This window comes from Canis lupus, chromosome 17 (genome assembly GCF_011100685.1).
Source record: "Canis lupus familiaris isolate Mischka breed German Shepherd chromosome 17, alternate assembly UU_Cfam_GSD_1.0, whole genome shotgun sequence".
Classification (NCBI taxonomy): Eukaryota; Metazoa; Chordata; class Mammalia; order Carnivora; family Canidae; genus Canis; species Canis lupus.
In genome coordinates this window covers 33,937,168-33,952,832 of record NC_049238.1, presented here as the reverse complement: position 1 = coordinate 33,952,832, position 15,665 = coordinate 33,937,168, and the positions used below count along the sequence as shown (strand labels likewise).

At 40.1% G+C, this 15,665-nt stretch overlaps 1 protein-coding gene across 4 annotated transcripts in view; it reads right to left on the bottom strand.

Annotated features, from left to right (window-relative positions):
* Window positions 1-6,172, bottom strand: part of EML4 (EMAP like 4) — a 160,885-nt gene extending 154,713 nt beyond the window's left edge. For all 4 annotated transcript variants that reach the window (XM_038561347.1, XM_038561348.1, XM_038561349.1 and 1 more), the window contains exon 1: window positions 5,893-6,172. In XM_038561347.1, the coding sequence (XP_038417275.1) occupies window positions 5,893-5,917 (25 nt within the window). In that variant the 5' untranslated portion in view covers window positions 5,918-6,172. The remainder of the gene's footprint in view (window positions 1-5,892) is intronic.
* Window positions 6,173-15,665: the final 9,493 nt, after the last annotated feature.

The window sequence follows — 15,665 nt, the reverse complement described above, 5'->3', positions numbered from 1 at the left end:
ATACAATAATCCAAACACAGAATAGTAAATATTTGAACTATAGTGGCAGAAAAGGAAAATAAGGGATGAGAAAAGGTGACAAGAACTGAAAAGTCCCAGAAGACGTGTTAATGTGGTAGGCAAAAATGGCAAAGAACCAAACATGGTTCTGATATTTCAAGGCTGTAGGATATAGACAGTGGAAAATAAGGAAAAGAAGCTGCTTTAGAGGAATCAATTCAGATTCAGGTATGTTATAGATGTGTGAGTGGACCATGAAGAGTCAGTAGTAGGACAGAGAAAAGAACATTGCACTCCATCAGAAAAATCTGAATTCAAATGAAAAAATGCATCCAAAAATAAACCTCTAGAATGCAAAATTGTATCTATAGTATGCTTTTTATGTTAAAATTAGACATTGGAAAAGCCTAAAAAGTTTATCAACATGTTAACATCAGCTGCATACAGATGAGCTTCTTCTGTATTGTTTTCACTGGATACAAATCCAACAAATCAGGCCTCCAACCAAAAAGAGGAGAAAGAAAAATAGATTCAAAAAGTCTTTTAAAAAAAAAAAATCACAAACTCTCTGAACCTCAGGTTCTTCATCTATAAAAGAATAATTTCTTCTCTCTCAAGATTAGTGTACAGATTAAATGATATAAAGTACCTGTAAATTACAAAGCAATATGCAAAGTTAAGGCATTATAATAGTCTGAGAGAGCTAAACTACAGGACACGAGATCACACAGACACACAGCAACTATATATTTGGGGATCTTCCATACTGAGGTAATAGTTGAATAAACTGATTATAGACCTATTCTAAGCCTTAGAATCTTTCAAAATCAATACATTCTTCCAAATTTCTTATGAATACTGAAGTTTTACATATTATAGAAATGCACTCATAGGGACGCCAGGGTGGCTCAGCGGTTGAGCGCCTGCCTTCAGCCCAGGGTGTAATCCTGGAGTCCTGGGATGGGGTGCCGCATCAGGCTCCCTGCACGGACCCTGCTTCGTTCGCCCTCTGCCTGTGTCTCTCATGAATAAATAAATAAAATCTTGAAAGGAAGAGAGAGAAGAGAAGGGAAGGGAAGGGAAGGGAAGGGAAGGGAAGGGAAGGGAAGGGAAGGGAAGGGAAGGGAAGGGAAGGGAAGGGAAGGGAAGGGAAGGGAAGGGAATGCACTCATGTACATAAAACTAAGACAGTACTTTTCCTACATGTTACTCAAACATAAGGCAGAAAAAAGACCTAGTAATTTCATTCCCTGATATATGGACTGCTAAATAAATTATTTCATTGTTTTAAAAGCCAGGCTCTACAGAGGTAAATTTAGCAATCTCCAAATGTTCCCTCTCAGAAGTTAGATGCTTTATACATAGCACTGCGTTCTAAATGGTGTTTCTCCCCTCTACTCCCATTTCTGGTACTTCACTTATGCTTAAACATTCTCTGGATATCTATTTAAAACCAGGTAGTAAACTCCTAAAGGACAAGAAGCCATGTCTTATATTTGTCCTTCCATTAAGAACAACCAGGCACAGTACTGGTCACAAAATAGGTATTAATCCACATACATGCTGAGAAATACTCTAACTCATGTCATAGATGTAACGACCATATAAGAATTACTTCTCATTTCTTGTTATATAACTTAAGCCTATCTTAAGCCCCTCAAGAGACAACTAATAAATAATCTTACATGAGAAACATTATGGGATTAAGAATGCTTAAGATTAGATTAATACTTTAAAAATCATATACTGCATTTTTTTTAAGAATGTGAGATGAGAAATCATAGTTCTAATATTGAAATGTTAAAAAGACTTTTCTTGGGACACATGGGTGGCTCCGTCATTTAGACATCGACTCTTGGTTTAGGCTCAGGTTAGGATCTCATGGGTCTTGGGATGGATTCCCACGTCTACTGCCAGCCCCGCACTCAGTGGGGAAGTCAACTTGAAAGATTCTCTCCCCCTGCCCCTACCCCTACCCTCTAAAATAAATTAAAAAGTAAATAAACATTTTTAAAAAAAGATTTTCTCAAAATATTTAACAAATGGGAGCACACTGATTCCATCTTGTTTGTTCAGATACCCTGCACCAAAATGTTATGTTTCTTATAGATACTACCCCTACAATTTCATTCATTACAATTTTTTAAAGATCTTATTTATTTATTTGAGAAAAAGAGAGCACTTGAGCATGAGGAGGGAGGTGCGAAGAGGGAGAAGCAGACTCCCCAACTGAGAAGGGAGCTCAATGCAGGGCTCGATGTCAGGACCCTGGCATCATGACCGGAAATGAAGGCTGAGCTTAACCTTAACCGTTTAACCTTAACTGACTAGGCCATCCAGGCACCCTCATTCATTACAATTTTCATTTAAAAAACTTTTGAGTTTTGTTTTTCAAGTAACCTTTGGAACAGAAAGTTAAAACTGATCCGGCTAACTACAGGCTTTCTTTAATGTAAAAGCACTGACAACCTCTAGGCTAATTCCATGATAAATGTCTCAAAATCAAAAAACCTTATTATGAAAAAAATGCTAAAAAGACTAAGGATAAAATGCACCCTTTTGTCTGTGTGGTGATTTGATGGCAGGATATGAAGATAAGATTGTTTAGGGTACTTCCCTCCCCCTAATTTTTAAAAACTTGTTTCCAAAGCACTGCCTTTTTAAATTACCATAATCTGTGGACTAAAAGATACTATGCCTAAGGGAAATTCCATAGAACAAACACCTGCCAGCCAAACTACCTAAAATTCATCTGCGGCAGAGACTAAAGCACCCTTTAGTTGTTTTTATGTAAAACAAAAGTAATACGACAGGTACACAATTTCAATGTGGCACACATAACATGACCAATCACCTAACATTGCTCTCAATAATCTCAGAAACCACTACACGCAATTTTAATTTACACATCTAATAAAATGTATACAATAGTGTTTTCCTTATGTAAACACTCAGCAATCACGGGCACAGTTTGAATTTCAAGTTTTCTACTTTACAAAATGATCCAGCATAAGATTCTCTTAAATAATCAGTTTCTGTAGAATCATTATTTATAAAGCACTTAACTTTTCTGCTTAGATAAATGAAGTTTTCTCACATTTCTTTTTTCGAGAACCCATCTGGCAAACAAAAGGAGATACACATGTATACTTCCTTGAGCATAAATAAATGCTTTCAATACTTGTGACCCCAGATGAACTTCACATGTTTTAGATTCCTGTTTAGTTTTAAAAACAGTTTCTAAACACCTTCTAGAATGCAAGTGCTTGCCTTTACATTCATAGCTTTCTTAATGATAAAATAAAGATCAATGTAACTCTAAGCTCTAGACTAATAAACTGCAGGGAACAGAAATAAGCAATCTGGCAAGAGCTAAGTAGAGCTCTGTTTAAAGACTACCAGTAAAATATACCAGCATCACCCTACCCCCCACCCTTAAGAGGTTTCAATTTAAGATGGGGCCTAGTTTTACTCTTATAAGGGGGACAGAAAGAGAAAGCACAGAGCTCCTACTTAAAACCATCTTCATTAGGAGCAGCTCCAGAAATAATACCAGGAACCATTTCTTTCCCTCTCTGCTGACACAGGTTCCTCTCTTTTTTTTTTAATTTTTTTTTTAATTTATTTATGATAGTCACACACAGAGAGAGAGAGAGAGAGGCAGAGGGAGAAGCAGGCTCCATGCACCGGGAGCCTGATGTGGGATTCGATCCCAGGTCTCCAGGATCGCGCCCTGGGCCAAAGACAGGCACTAAACCGCTGCGCCAACCAGGGATCCCGGTTCCTCTCTTTAGAGACAGGCTAGGCATCTCCCCTGCAGCTGATCAATACCCTATCTACAGAAGTTTCATCCATTCAAGGATGGTGTCAAATGAATACAAAAAAACCCTAACGTTAGGGTCAGCTATAACTCTTTATGAAAAGTGGAGCCCCACAGCAATTCATCTTCCTCTCGGTTGCCTCATGAATTGGATAAGAAGGGATAAAGTTATTTAACGTATATCTAACGTATATCTACTGTTTCAAAATAAACTTAAATTCCCCCAACTGGTGAGAAAGATTCTCTCAAAACACTTAAAGAAAATGAAGCCTTGCAGAAGTCCTTGGAATCAACAGGAAAGAAGTAAAAGCTGATTTCTCCTTGGGTAGTGATCCCACCATTCCTAAATGTTGAGGAGCCGACTGTAATATAATGATAGCTCAGTCCCACATCATCTCCAAATACACTCAATTTTTGCCCTAGTATTCTATCACCTCTTTGTGAACATACAGGACAAGTCTTTCAGTCCACTATGATTAGCGAATAAATGCAGGCACAAGGCAAAAAAAAAAAAAAGGCAATGAAAAATTGATGCCTCTTTAAAAGGAGCCAAGACTAAAACAACCTCACTATGTAAGGAATTATAAAACATCAAAGGTTAGATAATGGACAACAGGTGCCCTTGGGAGGAAAGAGTAACACTCAGTTGTCTCCTATTTTAGGATTTCCACTCTCAAAACACTCTAATGTGTGTTTTTCTTATCTTCCCATAAAGGGTTAGGGCCAAAATTATGGTTTCTACTATTTAATACTACAATGGGTCCACTGCTCTTCAACTAACTTTTTGACTTTAGATCTTAAAAATTCAACTAATCCCAATATGGCTGAATAAAGTGTGGCCTATGGCCAGATCATGCACTGATCCATGCACATTAATCAACCAGGGATTTATTACCAAGAAATGCAAAACAAAGGCGTCCGAATACAAACTACCTCCACATAAAATACCGAAAATACAAATCCAGCAGCAGCAGGTATCACATAACTGCAGAATCAGCCAAAGCAGAAACTGTTTCTCTCACCATTATAACAGTTGAGCTCAATCTTTACTGTAACCAGATTCCAAAGGCCTCAAAGAATAGTAATTCCAGACACAGATTATAGGGCACTGAGTACTGAGTACCAGCCGCTAGTTCTGACTCCCTTAGCCAGTCACAAAATTTACTACCTTTATTCTGCTGAAAGGGAACACCGAAAGGATACTGCAGCCTACTTAATAACCTCTTCCATTCCACAAAGACAACATATTCCAAAAATGGAGAATCCTTTCTTTCCCTAACAGAGGCCCCCTTTCCTATGGATTCACTGGGCACAATTACTTCTTCCCAGCATGCTCACAGAGCTAGAGAATACTTCTGCTTTCACTCTTCTTTTAAAGAGGGTCCCCCAACACAGATGCACCTCTTCCCTTCCTATATTAAGCAAATGATGCTTCAGTGCTCCTAGTTCTCTCCACCACTGCAAAATGTTCAGAGAAGTGGAAGGAGAGAAGGGAAGTTACCAGACACTTTGAGTAGTCTCCAAATTTAAAGTGAAGACTGGGGGGGGGGGGGGGGGGGGGAGGTGCCCCCTTCCTGAAGAGGGAATGGGGGTTCTTACCCCAAAAAGGGCCCCTCTGCGTGGGTAAGGGGTGCCTCCACTCTGAAAGAGAGCTCAGTTTAGCGGAAAGGGGGAAGAGTGTCGTGCCCTGAAGAGGTCAAGGTTTCAGAAAGGGGTGCCCCAACCCTAAAAGGTGGGTCTGTGGGGGGGAGCCGCGAGTGTATGGAAAGGGGTGTACCAGCTGTGGGGGGGGGGCCTCTCTGAGAGGGGGTTTCCACTCTGCGGGAAGGAGGGCCCTGCACTGAAGGGGACGCCGGGAGGAAGGGAGGGTCTTGCTGAGGAGGACTGGGCATGGGGGGAAGGGTCCTGAGTGCACCGGCGCCAGCAGAGGGGCGGCAGCCTCGAGGGGAACATGTGCGGGGCAACTACTACCATCCCCAGGGGCAGGGTGGAGGGCAGGGCCTGGGCTGTGTGTGGAGAGAACGAGACTCCCACCCCGCGAACACGACGGACGACTCCACAGCCGTACTCACCGAGGCTGCCGGCGAAACCGTCCATCTTGCGGGGAAAGCGCCGGGCTCCGGGCTCAGCGGGGCGGGCACTTCATTCAGCGGACCGACACAGTGGCCGACGCTGAGCCTCACCCGCTCGCTCTGTAGGTCGCCCGGCTCGGCTCCTAGCCCCCGCCTCCGTCGTCCGTCCGTCCGCCCCGGGGCAGTCAGCCGCAGCCGCCCGGGCCACTTCCCCGTCAGGTTGAGAGCCGCGCCGCTCCGCCGCCTGCCCGGCCTCCCTCCCAGGCAGCAGCCGCGAACGCCGCGCCGCGCCCCGCCCCCGCGCCCGCGCGCAGCGGTAGCCCCGCCCCCGCGCACGCCGTCACGCTTCCGACTCCGCCTCCCACGTGACTGCACGGAGGCGTGGTCTTGCCGACCCTTCCCTCTCACCTTGCCTCGGCCCCGGAGTCCGGCCGCCTTGCGTCGGGGTGGTGGCTGCGCTTGCGCAGTGGTTCTGCGGAGGGCCTGGGACTTGGGTGTTGAAGCTGGTGCGGAATGGGTCAGGATGGGGTTGGCCTCTGGTCTGAGTTTCTCAGGAGCGTCGAGGGATTCTCGCTCGTAGCCCCCAGGGAGGCTGCAGAGGCCCATTGGAGGTCAAGCCCAGACCCCTCACACATAGACGATTGTCACCCCTGGTGTCCTACGAGGACACCACAGAGGCAACCAAGTGCGGAGAGGACTCCCTTCTTCCCGGGTTCTCCCTCTACCCTAGTAGGGGATGTATCAAGGGTAAGTCTAACTAACTCAAGGGTTCAGGACAGACTGGAAGCAAGGATTGTTAGTGCTGGACAAGACCCAAGACTTCATCTTGCCTCCTCTTTAGGAAGAGCACTGAGCCTTAGGAAGGACCTGCCCTGCCCACGGTCATGGAGCCTGGTAGAAGCAGAGCTAGAACTCAGGCTTGCTTACTCCCCTTGGTGCTCTTTCCACCAGAGATGCAAAGCAATCCCTTATAGGGAATATAATAGGATTGCCCACTAGAGAATTATAGCAAAGAATTTTAATGAACTAAGCCTGAGTTCTCACCCCAACTCCATGTGACTCAGTAGGTGAGCCTCAAGTCACTAAACTGCTCTGGAACTCAACATTATTCATTTGCAAATGGAATGACTGGACTTGTAACCAAAGCATATACATATACACAAACTTCATCAGCCTCCTCTCTCCCCCACTCACCCCTATTCTCCATCCTTTTTTTTTCTTTTTTTTTTCTTTTTTTTTTTTTCTCCTTCCTTCTAAAGACCTTCCAGTGGTTTCCAAAGTTCCTCTTGGGACTTGGTTGTGTGGATCGGAGTAATAAAGAAGAGAATTGTAAGGTGCTCATGAACTAAATTGATGTAAACTAATTAATAGCCCAGTTAGAGAGGAAGAATTAAGAGTCATTCTAGATAAGTTGCAGGAGAAAGGAACAAACTGAAGAATGGAGATGAGAAAGATGAGGTTAGCAACTATCATAATGACAGGGACTTAGAATTAGTTAAAAGGATTGTTAAATATTTTGTTTCTATCCTGCAGTATACTTATCCCCCCCCCCCCCCCCGTGCCTCTTTAAAAATCTAAATCTAAATTACTCTTCATGTCTTTTTTGGATATCAGCCCTGTATGTCTTCTGAATACCATACCATGTGGAGACAAGCCATAAGGCAGCCAAGATAAATTGAGGTTACAGACTAAATGGTGTCCAGAATTTCCTTCTGTTTCAAAATTAAATTATTTACCCAAACTTTCCTCTACCATGAGCATTTTTATATCTGTAAGTTTCTATGAAGTCTAACCATTTAATGTTTGAGAAGGCCTCAAATCTGACAGCTACTCTTCTGTGTCTGCATGCAACACCCTCTGCTTTAGGTTAATTAAGAACTTCCATTGATATACTAAATACATATATATATATTTTTAATTCAGAGAAGGATCCACATTTTGTGGGACCTGAAACTCTTCCTATTTGTTGAGCCCTTCTAAAAAAAAACAGACACAAAATTAGGTTAAATGAAGTACTTACTTAGATGCAGAAAAGAAATAACAATAGGTTACACATTTTAAGAAGACTGCAAATACTACAAATGTTACAAAATCAAAAAAAAACATTCAATTAACTGCCCAACATAACTCCAATATTTTTTACTAAATTTCTCGATTGAATACTCTGATTATTTTTTCATATGACAATGATTATTTTTTCTTAGTAGGTATCTTTTACTGGGATTCTGCTATATGACAGGTGTTTCATATATAATACCTGTTATATCCAGGTGTTTAATGCCTAATTCCATTCCAGTGTTACATCAAGCCTATGAGGTCAGTGTTATGAATATGACAGTGGTTTTTAAATAACTTTCTAATAGGATAAAAAGATAACTTAGTTTTTCCTCTAGCACTGTTGATCAAATTTGTCTTTATTATTGGGATATAGTTGGAATGCATAAAAAAACTGCTTTGCACATATAATACAGCTGTTTGTAGCACTGCTGCAGGAATTCTGATTAATTCTATTTCACCTGATTCCCATTTTAAAAAAAGAAAATAAGTAAAATGTATGGTAAATTTTAAATTATGCATACTGCATTGTTGAGCTGATAGGACAAAACTTCTATTTTGTTTGACATCAGTGACAACTATATATATATATACACACACATATATATATATATAATATTTATAATGATTAGAGAATTTCCTGTAGGCTAGCTTCTAGCTTTTTATGTTTCAAACCTTATTTCTCCCGTAAGACTACACACACTTCCAGTGCTAGCCATATGTTCATAATATTTTATGATCCCTAGCCCTACCACTTCCATGATAGGATGCTGGGTTCCTGGAATCTATTGCTAAACAAAGACAGCCAGCAATAATTTAATTAAATGTAAGTGACTGTAACCCATGAAAGCATCTCATTAAGCCTGAAATTAAATGTATCTCCAATTCAACTTTCTATTAGCTAGATACCTAAAATATCCAAAGCCACTCCAATACCACCTAACATAATGGTAAATGTGACAAAGAAGAGATTGTAGTGGAAAGACACACTTTCCTAGAGCCTTGGTAGAGACCTCTAGAGCCTAAGTTTCGTTAACTTCATGATTAATCTGCCTCTGTTTCAGTTAGTTTTTTTTAAGAGCTCATACATGAGAGAGAGAGAGAAAGAGAGAGAGAAGAGAGGGGAGAGGCAAAGGGAGAGGTTGAGAAAATCTTTTTTCTTTTTAAAGATTTTATTTATTTATTCATGAGAGACACAGAAAGAGAGGCAGAGACATAGGCAAGAGAGAAGCAGGCCCCCCACATGGATCCTGGAACTCTGGAATCACGCCCTGAGCTGAAGGCAGATGCTCGACCACTGAGGCACCCAGGCTGAGGTTGAGAGAATCTTAAGCAGTCTCCATGCCCAGCTTAGAGCCTGACATGGGGCTAGATCCCATGAACACAAGATCATGACCTGAGCTGAAATCACGAGTCAGGCACTTAACTGATAGAGACGCCTAGGCACCCCTTAGTTACTTTTATTTTTAAAAAGTAACCCATGCTCATCCTAACTCGTGAAGCCAACAACAACAATATATATATATATTTATATATATTTAATTATAAATATATATAAATATATATGTATATATTTATATTTTTATATATAGGCAAAGACAGGAAAAAATGAAATAAATGCTCATACAGATAAAGGACAACTAGGAAGAGAGATATAGCAATCATTCATCCACAGCAATTCCGGAATGCTGAGATAAGCATTATGAAGGGCAAGAAAAGTACTCCATTAAATCTTACTCTTCTTTCCAAGGAATTTCCTTGTCCATTGTACTCCATGGTCACTGGCTTTGCTATTTTACTAGAGGGTGTTGAGGAATACACCTTCCTTATAGGCTGTTCAGCTCACTTCTTACTGGTGCAAATATGAGATTCAAAGATTATTTCCATCTCAAATAATCAAAGGATTTCTTTGAGAACATGATTCCCTCAAAAACTTGGTAGGCTTCTAATCCATTTGCTTCCAGTCAGCAACATATGCCAATAGCAACACCCATACTTCTTTTCTACAAATAATTCTCAAGCATGATTTATGTCTTTGCTTTCCTTCCCCAGTTCTTCTCTCTCTCTGAATTTAATGGAGGGCTAATTCGACTTGAATAGGACAACCACACTCTTAATCAGATAATTGTAGTCTGGATCTAAATGGACCTTTTTTACTCAAAGGTATTTAATATTTTGTTTCCTATCTGGTTATCTAGAAGTAAGTAGTCAGCTTTCTAATATTTTTGCTTCCAAATTTCTGGACTTCTCTAATTCTCTTTTATTTCTGTTTCCAAATCAGCTTATTCTTGCTTGACTTTTTCTCTTTCCTGCAATGCTTTACTAAAGTTAGCAAATAGCATACAACACGCATTATTACTCTTTCCAAAAATTTCCTCTAGAGCTATGGGCTTACTAGGCAAGTAGTGTGCTACCTTCCATGTTGCATAAGCAAAGGTTGTAGCAAATCTTTTTGCCCTGACATAACAAGCTCTCAAGTAATTCAGTATTTGTTTTCACACCATCTCCAACCTAACTATGAATTCAAGATCACCTGTTTTAGTTCTTTTTTTCCCTACAGCACTTTTTTCCCTACAGCATTCAACTCAAAGCTTTCTTTTTCTGTGTTAGTCAAGATAAGCTAAGTGCTATTACAAACAATACCCAGATTTCAGTTAGCTTAGTATGATAAAATGTTTTCACTCCTATTAGTATCCAATGCAGATCATCAGGGGACTCTGCTCCATGAAGTCATTCAAGGATCTAAGCTTCTATCTTGAACTCCACTCTTTTCAGCTAGTGATTAGGAGTACTAGTGGAAGAACACAAAAGATCAATTAGGAAGCTTTTATGTTCCAGGCATAGAAATGTGTCCACCACTTTTATCCACAATCTATGGGCCACATCTTATATCTTAATTGCATGACTGCACTTAACTGCAAGGAAGGCTAGGAGGTACAGCCTAACTGTGTAAGCAGAAGAAAAAAAGAAACATTTTGGTGACAACTAGCCAAATAGTTCCTGCCATACTTCTCTTCATAGCTCTTATCAGAGTTATAATTTTTCATTTACTTGAGCAATTACTCAATAAGCGTCTCACTCATTACATTGAATACTACAGGGAGAGCTTTTAGAATATAGGAGAGGTAATACATCCCAGTGGTTATGAGTGCAGGCTCTGAGATCATACTGTTTAGATTCAAATCCCAATGCTACCACTTAGTGGCTATGTAACACTAACTCTTGCCTCAGTTTTTTCTTCTGTGAAATGAAGATGATAACATTTCTACTTCTTAGAGTTACTGAGAGGATGCAATGAGATAATACATGTAAAGCCCTTAGAACAGGGCCACTAAGTTGTAAGTATTCAGTAAGTATTACCTGCTGTTATTATAAGTGGGCTTGTGTTGTGCCTATTTTTGCTTAAACCATTGTGTACTCAGTGCCTATTACAGAGAAGCTGGTCAATAAATATTTATTAATATTGGACAAACATAGATGAACTCTAGTCAGTCTGAATATATTATTCAACAACCAATGCCCAACTATTTTAAAGCAGCCAGGATTAACTTTTCTGTTTTATATTTATCAAATTAGATCTGACAAACTGTTTACTAATGCCATAATAAAGTAGAAGATTGACCATCAAATCCCTCAAAATAAAAAACATAACTATATATTATCATCAAACAAGCACACTTAAAAATCCAAATATACTATACAATTACCAATTATTGGGAGGCTATTTAGATTCTTCAAAGGATTTATCTTTAGCTAATTTTCAATACAGAACTCCCCTTACCCCCTCACTGTGAGCCCCTTAAGTGCAATTTAATTCACATAAATTTTCCAGGAGTCCACTTTGCAAAGAGCTAAGTATAGCTATATCAAATAATACAAGTTTAAAACATTCTCTTCATGTGAACAACCTTGACTGTGCATAGTTACCTTCCCCTCTATGTCAAAAATGAGTTTATAGTGGGATGAGTTTCAGAATACTTTTATTTATCTTTTTTTAAAAGATTTTATTTATTCATGAGAGACATACAGAGAAAGAGAGGCAGAGATACAGGCAGAGGGGAAAGCAGGCTCCATGCAGGGAGCCCAATGTGGGACTCAATCCCAGGTCTCCAGGATCAGGCCCTGAGCTGAAGGCGGCACTAAACCGCTGAGCCACCCGGGCTGCCCCTAGAATACTTTTAAAAATACACAACACATATTGTCAAAGCCTTGACCTGAGTTTAGATTTTATTCATTTATTCATGAGAGACACAGAGAGAGAGAGAGAGAGGCAGAGACATAGGCAGAGGGAGAAGCAAGCTCCATGCAGGGAGCCCAATGTGGAACTCCACATCAGGGACTTAGGCCCTGAGCCAAAGGCAGACGTCCAACAGCTGAGCCACCCAGGCGTCCCTTGACTTGAGTTCTGAAGAAAAATAAAAAATTCCTACACCGGTTTCTTTGTTTGGCTCTCATTAGCTAGAGGACCTTGAAAGATAACTATAAACTCTTTCTGGCGTCTTGACTTTTTCTCTCTCAGCTTCAGTCAAGAATACGTTGTTAGTGGTCTCCTGTGTCATTGGTGTGGATCCAACAGCTCTTCAAGGAGTCACATTGCATGGGGGTTGAGTTGACAGCTCTCATGCATGATCTGTAAACCCCGAGACCAAACTTGAGGGTTTTCTGTGTGTCCTCTAGGTTTTTCATTTCACTTTGCTGTGGTACCATAACTCCATTTACAGCCAAATCAGTTTCGTGATGTTTAAAACTTTTTCTGATGTCACATGGAGGAAAGGAACAAGAGTTTTTACAAAGTAATAAAAGTTAAAACTGAGCTGTTTATTTTTTTTTAATTTTTATTTATTTATGATAGTCACACAGAGAGAGAGAGAGAGAGGCAGAGACACAGGCAGAGGGAGAAGCAAGCTCCATGCAGGGAGCCCGATGTGGGATTCGATCCCAGGTTTCCAGGATCGCGCCGTGGGCTAAAGGCAGGCGCTAAACTGCTGCGCCACCCAGGGTTCCCCAAAACTGAGCTGTTTAGATGATGCTGTTTTTACCTGTCTATTCTTGTCCAAAAGTGACATATTCCCAGGAAGAAGAGGAAGGTTCCACTTGGTTCCTTAAATCGCCAAAAGCCCCAGCTCAGATTTTACCCCCTACCCCCAAATTCTTGCGACATTATTTCCTGGTTGGTTGATGCCAAGACATCCTTTTAATGGTTAGAGAGGATCAGTTACTTAAATGATTTCATATCAGTGTTGTATTTGTGGTTTTCCAATAAAACAACCTTCAGGGGAAAAAAGTGTCAGTCAAGAATAGACATAAGAATAATGAAGGGTTTTTTGTTTTGTTTTGGTTTTAGTTTGTTTTTAGTTTTTCTTAGATATGTTGGGCCTTCCACTCCTTTTATTTTGTTGTCTTAAGGTTATTTTATTTTATTTATTTTTTTAAGATTTTATTTATCTATTCATGAGAGACACAGAGAGAGAGAGAGGCAGAGACACAGGCAGAGGGAGAAGCAGGCTCCATGCAGGGAGCCTGACATGGGACTCGATCCTGGGTCTCCAGGATCAGGCCCCTGGCTGATGGAGGCACCAAACCACTGAGCCACCCGGGCTGCCCTTAAGGTTATTTTAAGACTAAATCCTATAGTCACAGAATTGTGTAGATTATCCACCTGAGTTTATGTGTGATGGAGAATAAAACTAATTTTTTTGGAATAAAAAAGCTTCTTTATTTTAATTATATGTTTAACATAAGCAGTGTATGAAAGAGCTCTAAAATCTGTAAGAAGTTAAATGGCAGGGTTGTTCTAGCTTCTAACCATAAAGAATGGTTAACTGGATAACTGGATAAGAACTGGTTAAATGGATAACTAAAACTATTGCAGGAGAAAAAAAACAGTGTTAAAGGATATACCCCAAAGTGTTAAAAAGTAATTGCCTCTAGGAAATAAAATTGAATGGAGGAAGGCAAAGGTAGAGAGAGATTCAGGGGGATTTTACTTTTATATTATTTTAATATCATTAATGTGTTTTAATTTTTTTAAACCACTAATGGTGCAAAAACAAAAAAATTATTTTTTTAAATTAATATGCAGTGCATATTAATTCACACACTCACCCACAAACTGTATCTGTAGAGACTGGTTTAAAATATCATGCTTATTAAATAATTGTTTTACCAACCTTGGCATGATTATTATCTTTCACCTAAGACTTTCCAGACTTACTGACCTCAGAAAAGAATCAAGCAATTAGCAGTCCTGTAAATTCTTGGCAAGAGTTTATGTGAATGAGATCTATCCTGTGGGGATCACTAAACATGCCTCACTTGGGGGGGGGGGGTTGCTGTGTGGATACATGAGTGAGTAAATGAATGTGGATGCAAGTTAATGTTGATGGTTCTGATGGTGCCACTCATGACTAGCAGAGAGAAGAGACTCAGTGTGGGCTGAGTAGCTAAGTTTTCCCAGTGCCAGCCTAGAATTTATGCCATGAGGGCTTGAGATTATAGAATGAGTTTCAAAATTTCTTTTTATGTGCTAGAGCTTCACCATATTTACTGAATGCTGGGCAAATCTTAGAAATGATAACTAATAATTTTCATCTGTCCACTATACCTATACACATTTTCCCCACAAGGAATTGATAGCAGGCTCTCACAGAATTGAAATTCCACGGGGAAATACTTTAAAATAGCAATGTAATAGTGGAAAGCAGCCAATCAGGGAAATTCAACTCTCAAAACTAATAACACAGGAAGTTCTCTACTTGCAAATAAAATATTTCCAAAAGGTCATTGGTAAGTTAGCTATTTGAAATCAGGAACAATACTATTAATGATGGTTAGATTGCCAGCCCCCAAAACATGTAGGATGCTGATCCCAACCTGCCTGCATTAAAACCACATTGATGACAACCTTATTCAAGGTTTTGAATCAGACAGGTCTGTAATTGAATATTGTCCATTATAAACATCTGTGGGCTGATGTTGCAACCTAAATGCAAATTATAACAATACCATTCTGACTCTAAAAGAGCTGACTTACAAATGCCCTCAGAGATATGTTTATTACCCCCATTTTTCAGACCCAAAAAATGAGCATCAGAAGTATACAATTAGAATGTGGGAAAATCAAGGTTTGAACCCATGTTAGTCTGCATCTGAGGGTCAAATTCTTTTCACTGCACCAGTTTGCCTCTTAGCCTCATTGGAATCCTCATTGTGGAGATCCTTGAATGCCGGGCTGAGACATCTATCAGCAATGTAGTTTCAGCAACAAGTGATACGATCAAAGTGTTGTCACAGAAAAATTAACTTGTGGGTGGATAAACTGGAGGAGGCATTGAAAGTGGGGAATGCAATTAGGATGCTGTTGCAGGGGAGACATCACTGCAGAAAGGTCCAAGAAGAAAGGAGTGTGAAGGAAAACAACACATGAATGAACAATAAACAAAACCCTCACAGACCTGGATGACTGCCTCAGAAGCTGAGGGAGAGGAAGGGGTCAAGAGAGTTTTGAGGCACAGTTCCTAGTGATGGAGAAAATGATGTCAGCATGAAATGCAAATGAAATTCAGGAAATGAGGTGATTATAGAAAATAAAATATAGTGATTAATTGCCATATATCGTTGGCCTGCATTGGAATCTCTTTCCTTCTGTGGGAAGCTGAAGGGAATTAGAGGTCATTTTTGGCATAACTTAGATCAATTGTAAGCCCCAGCTCAGCTTC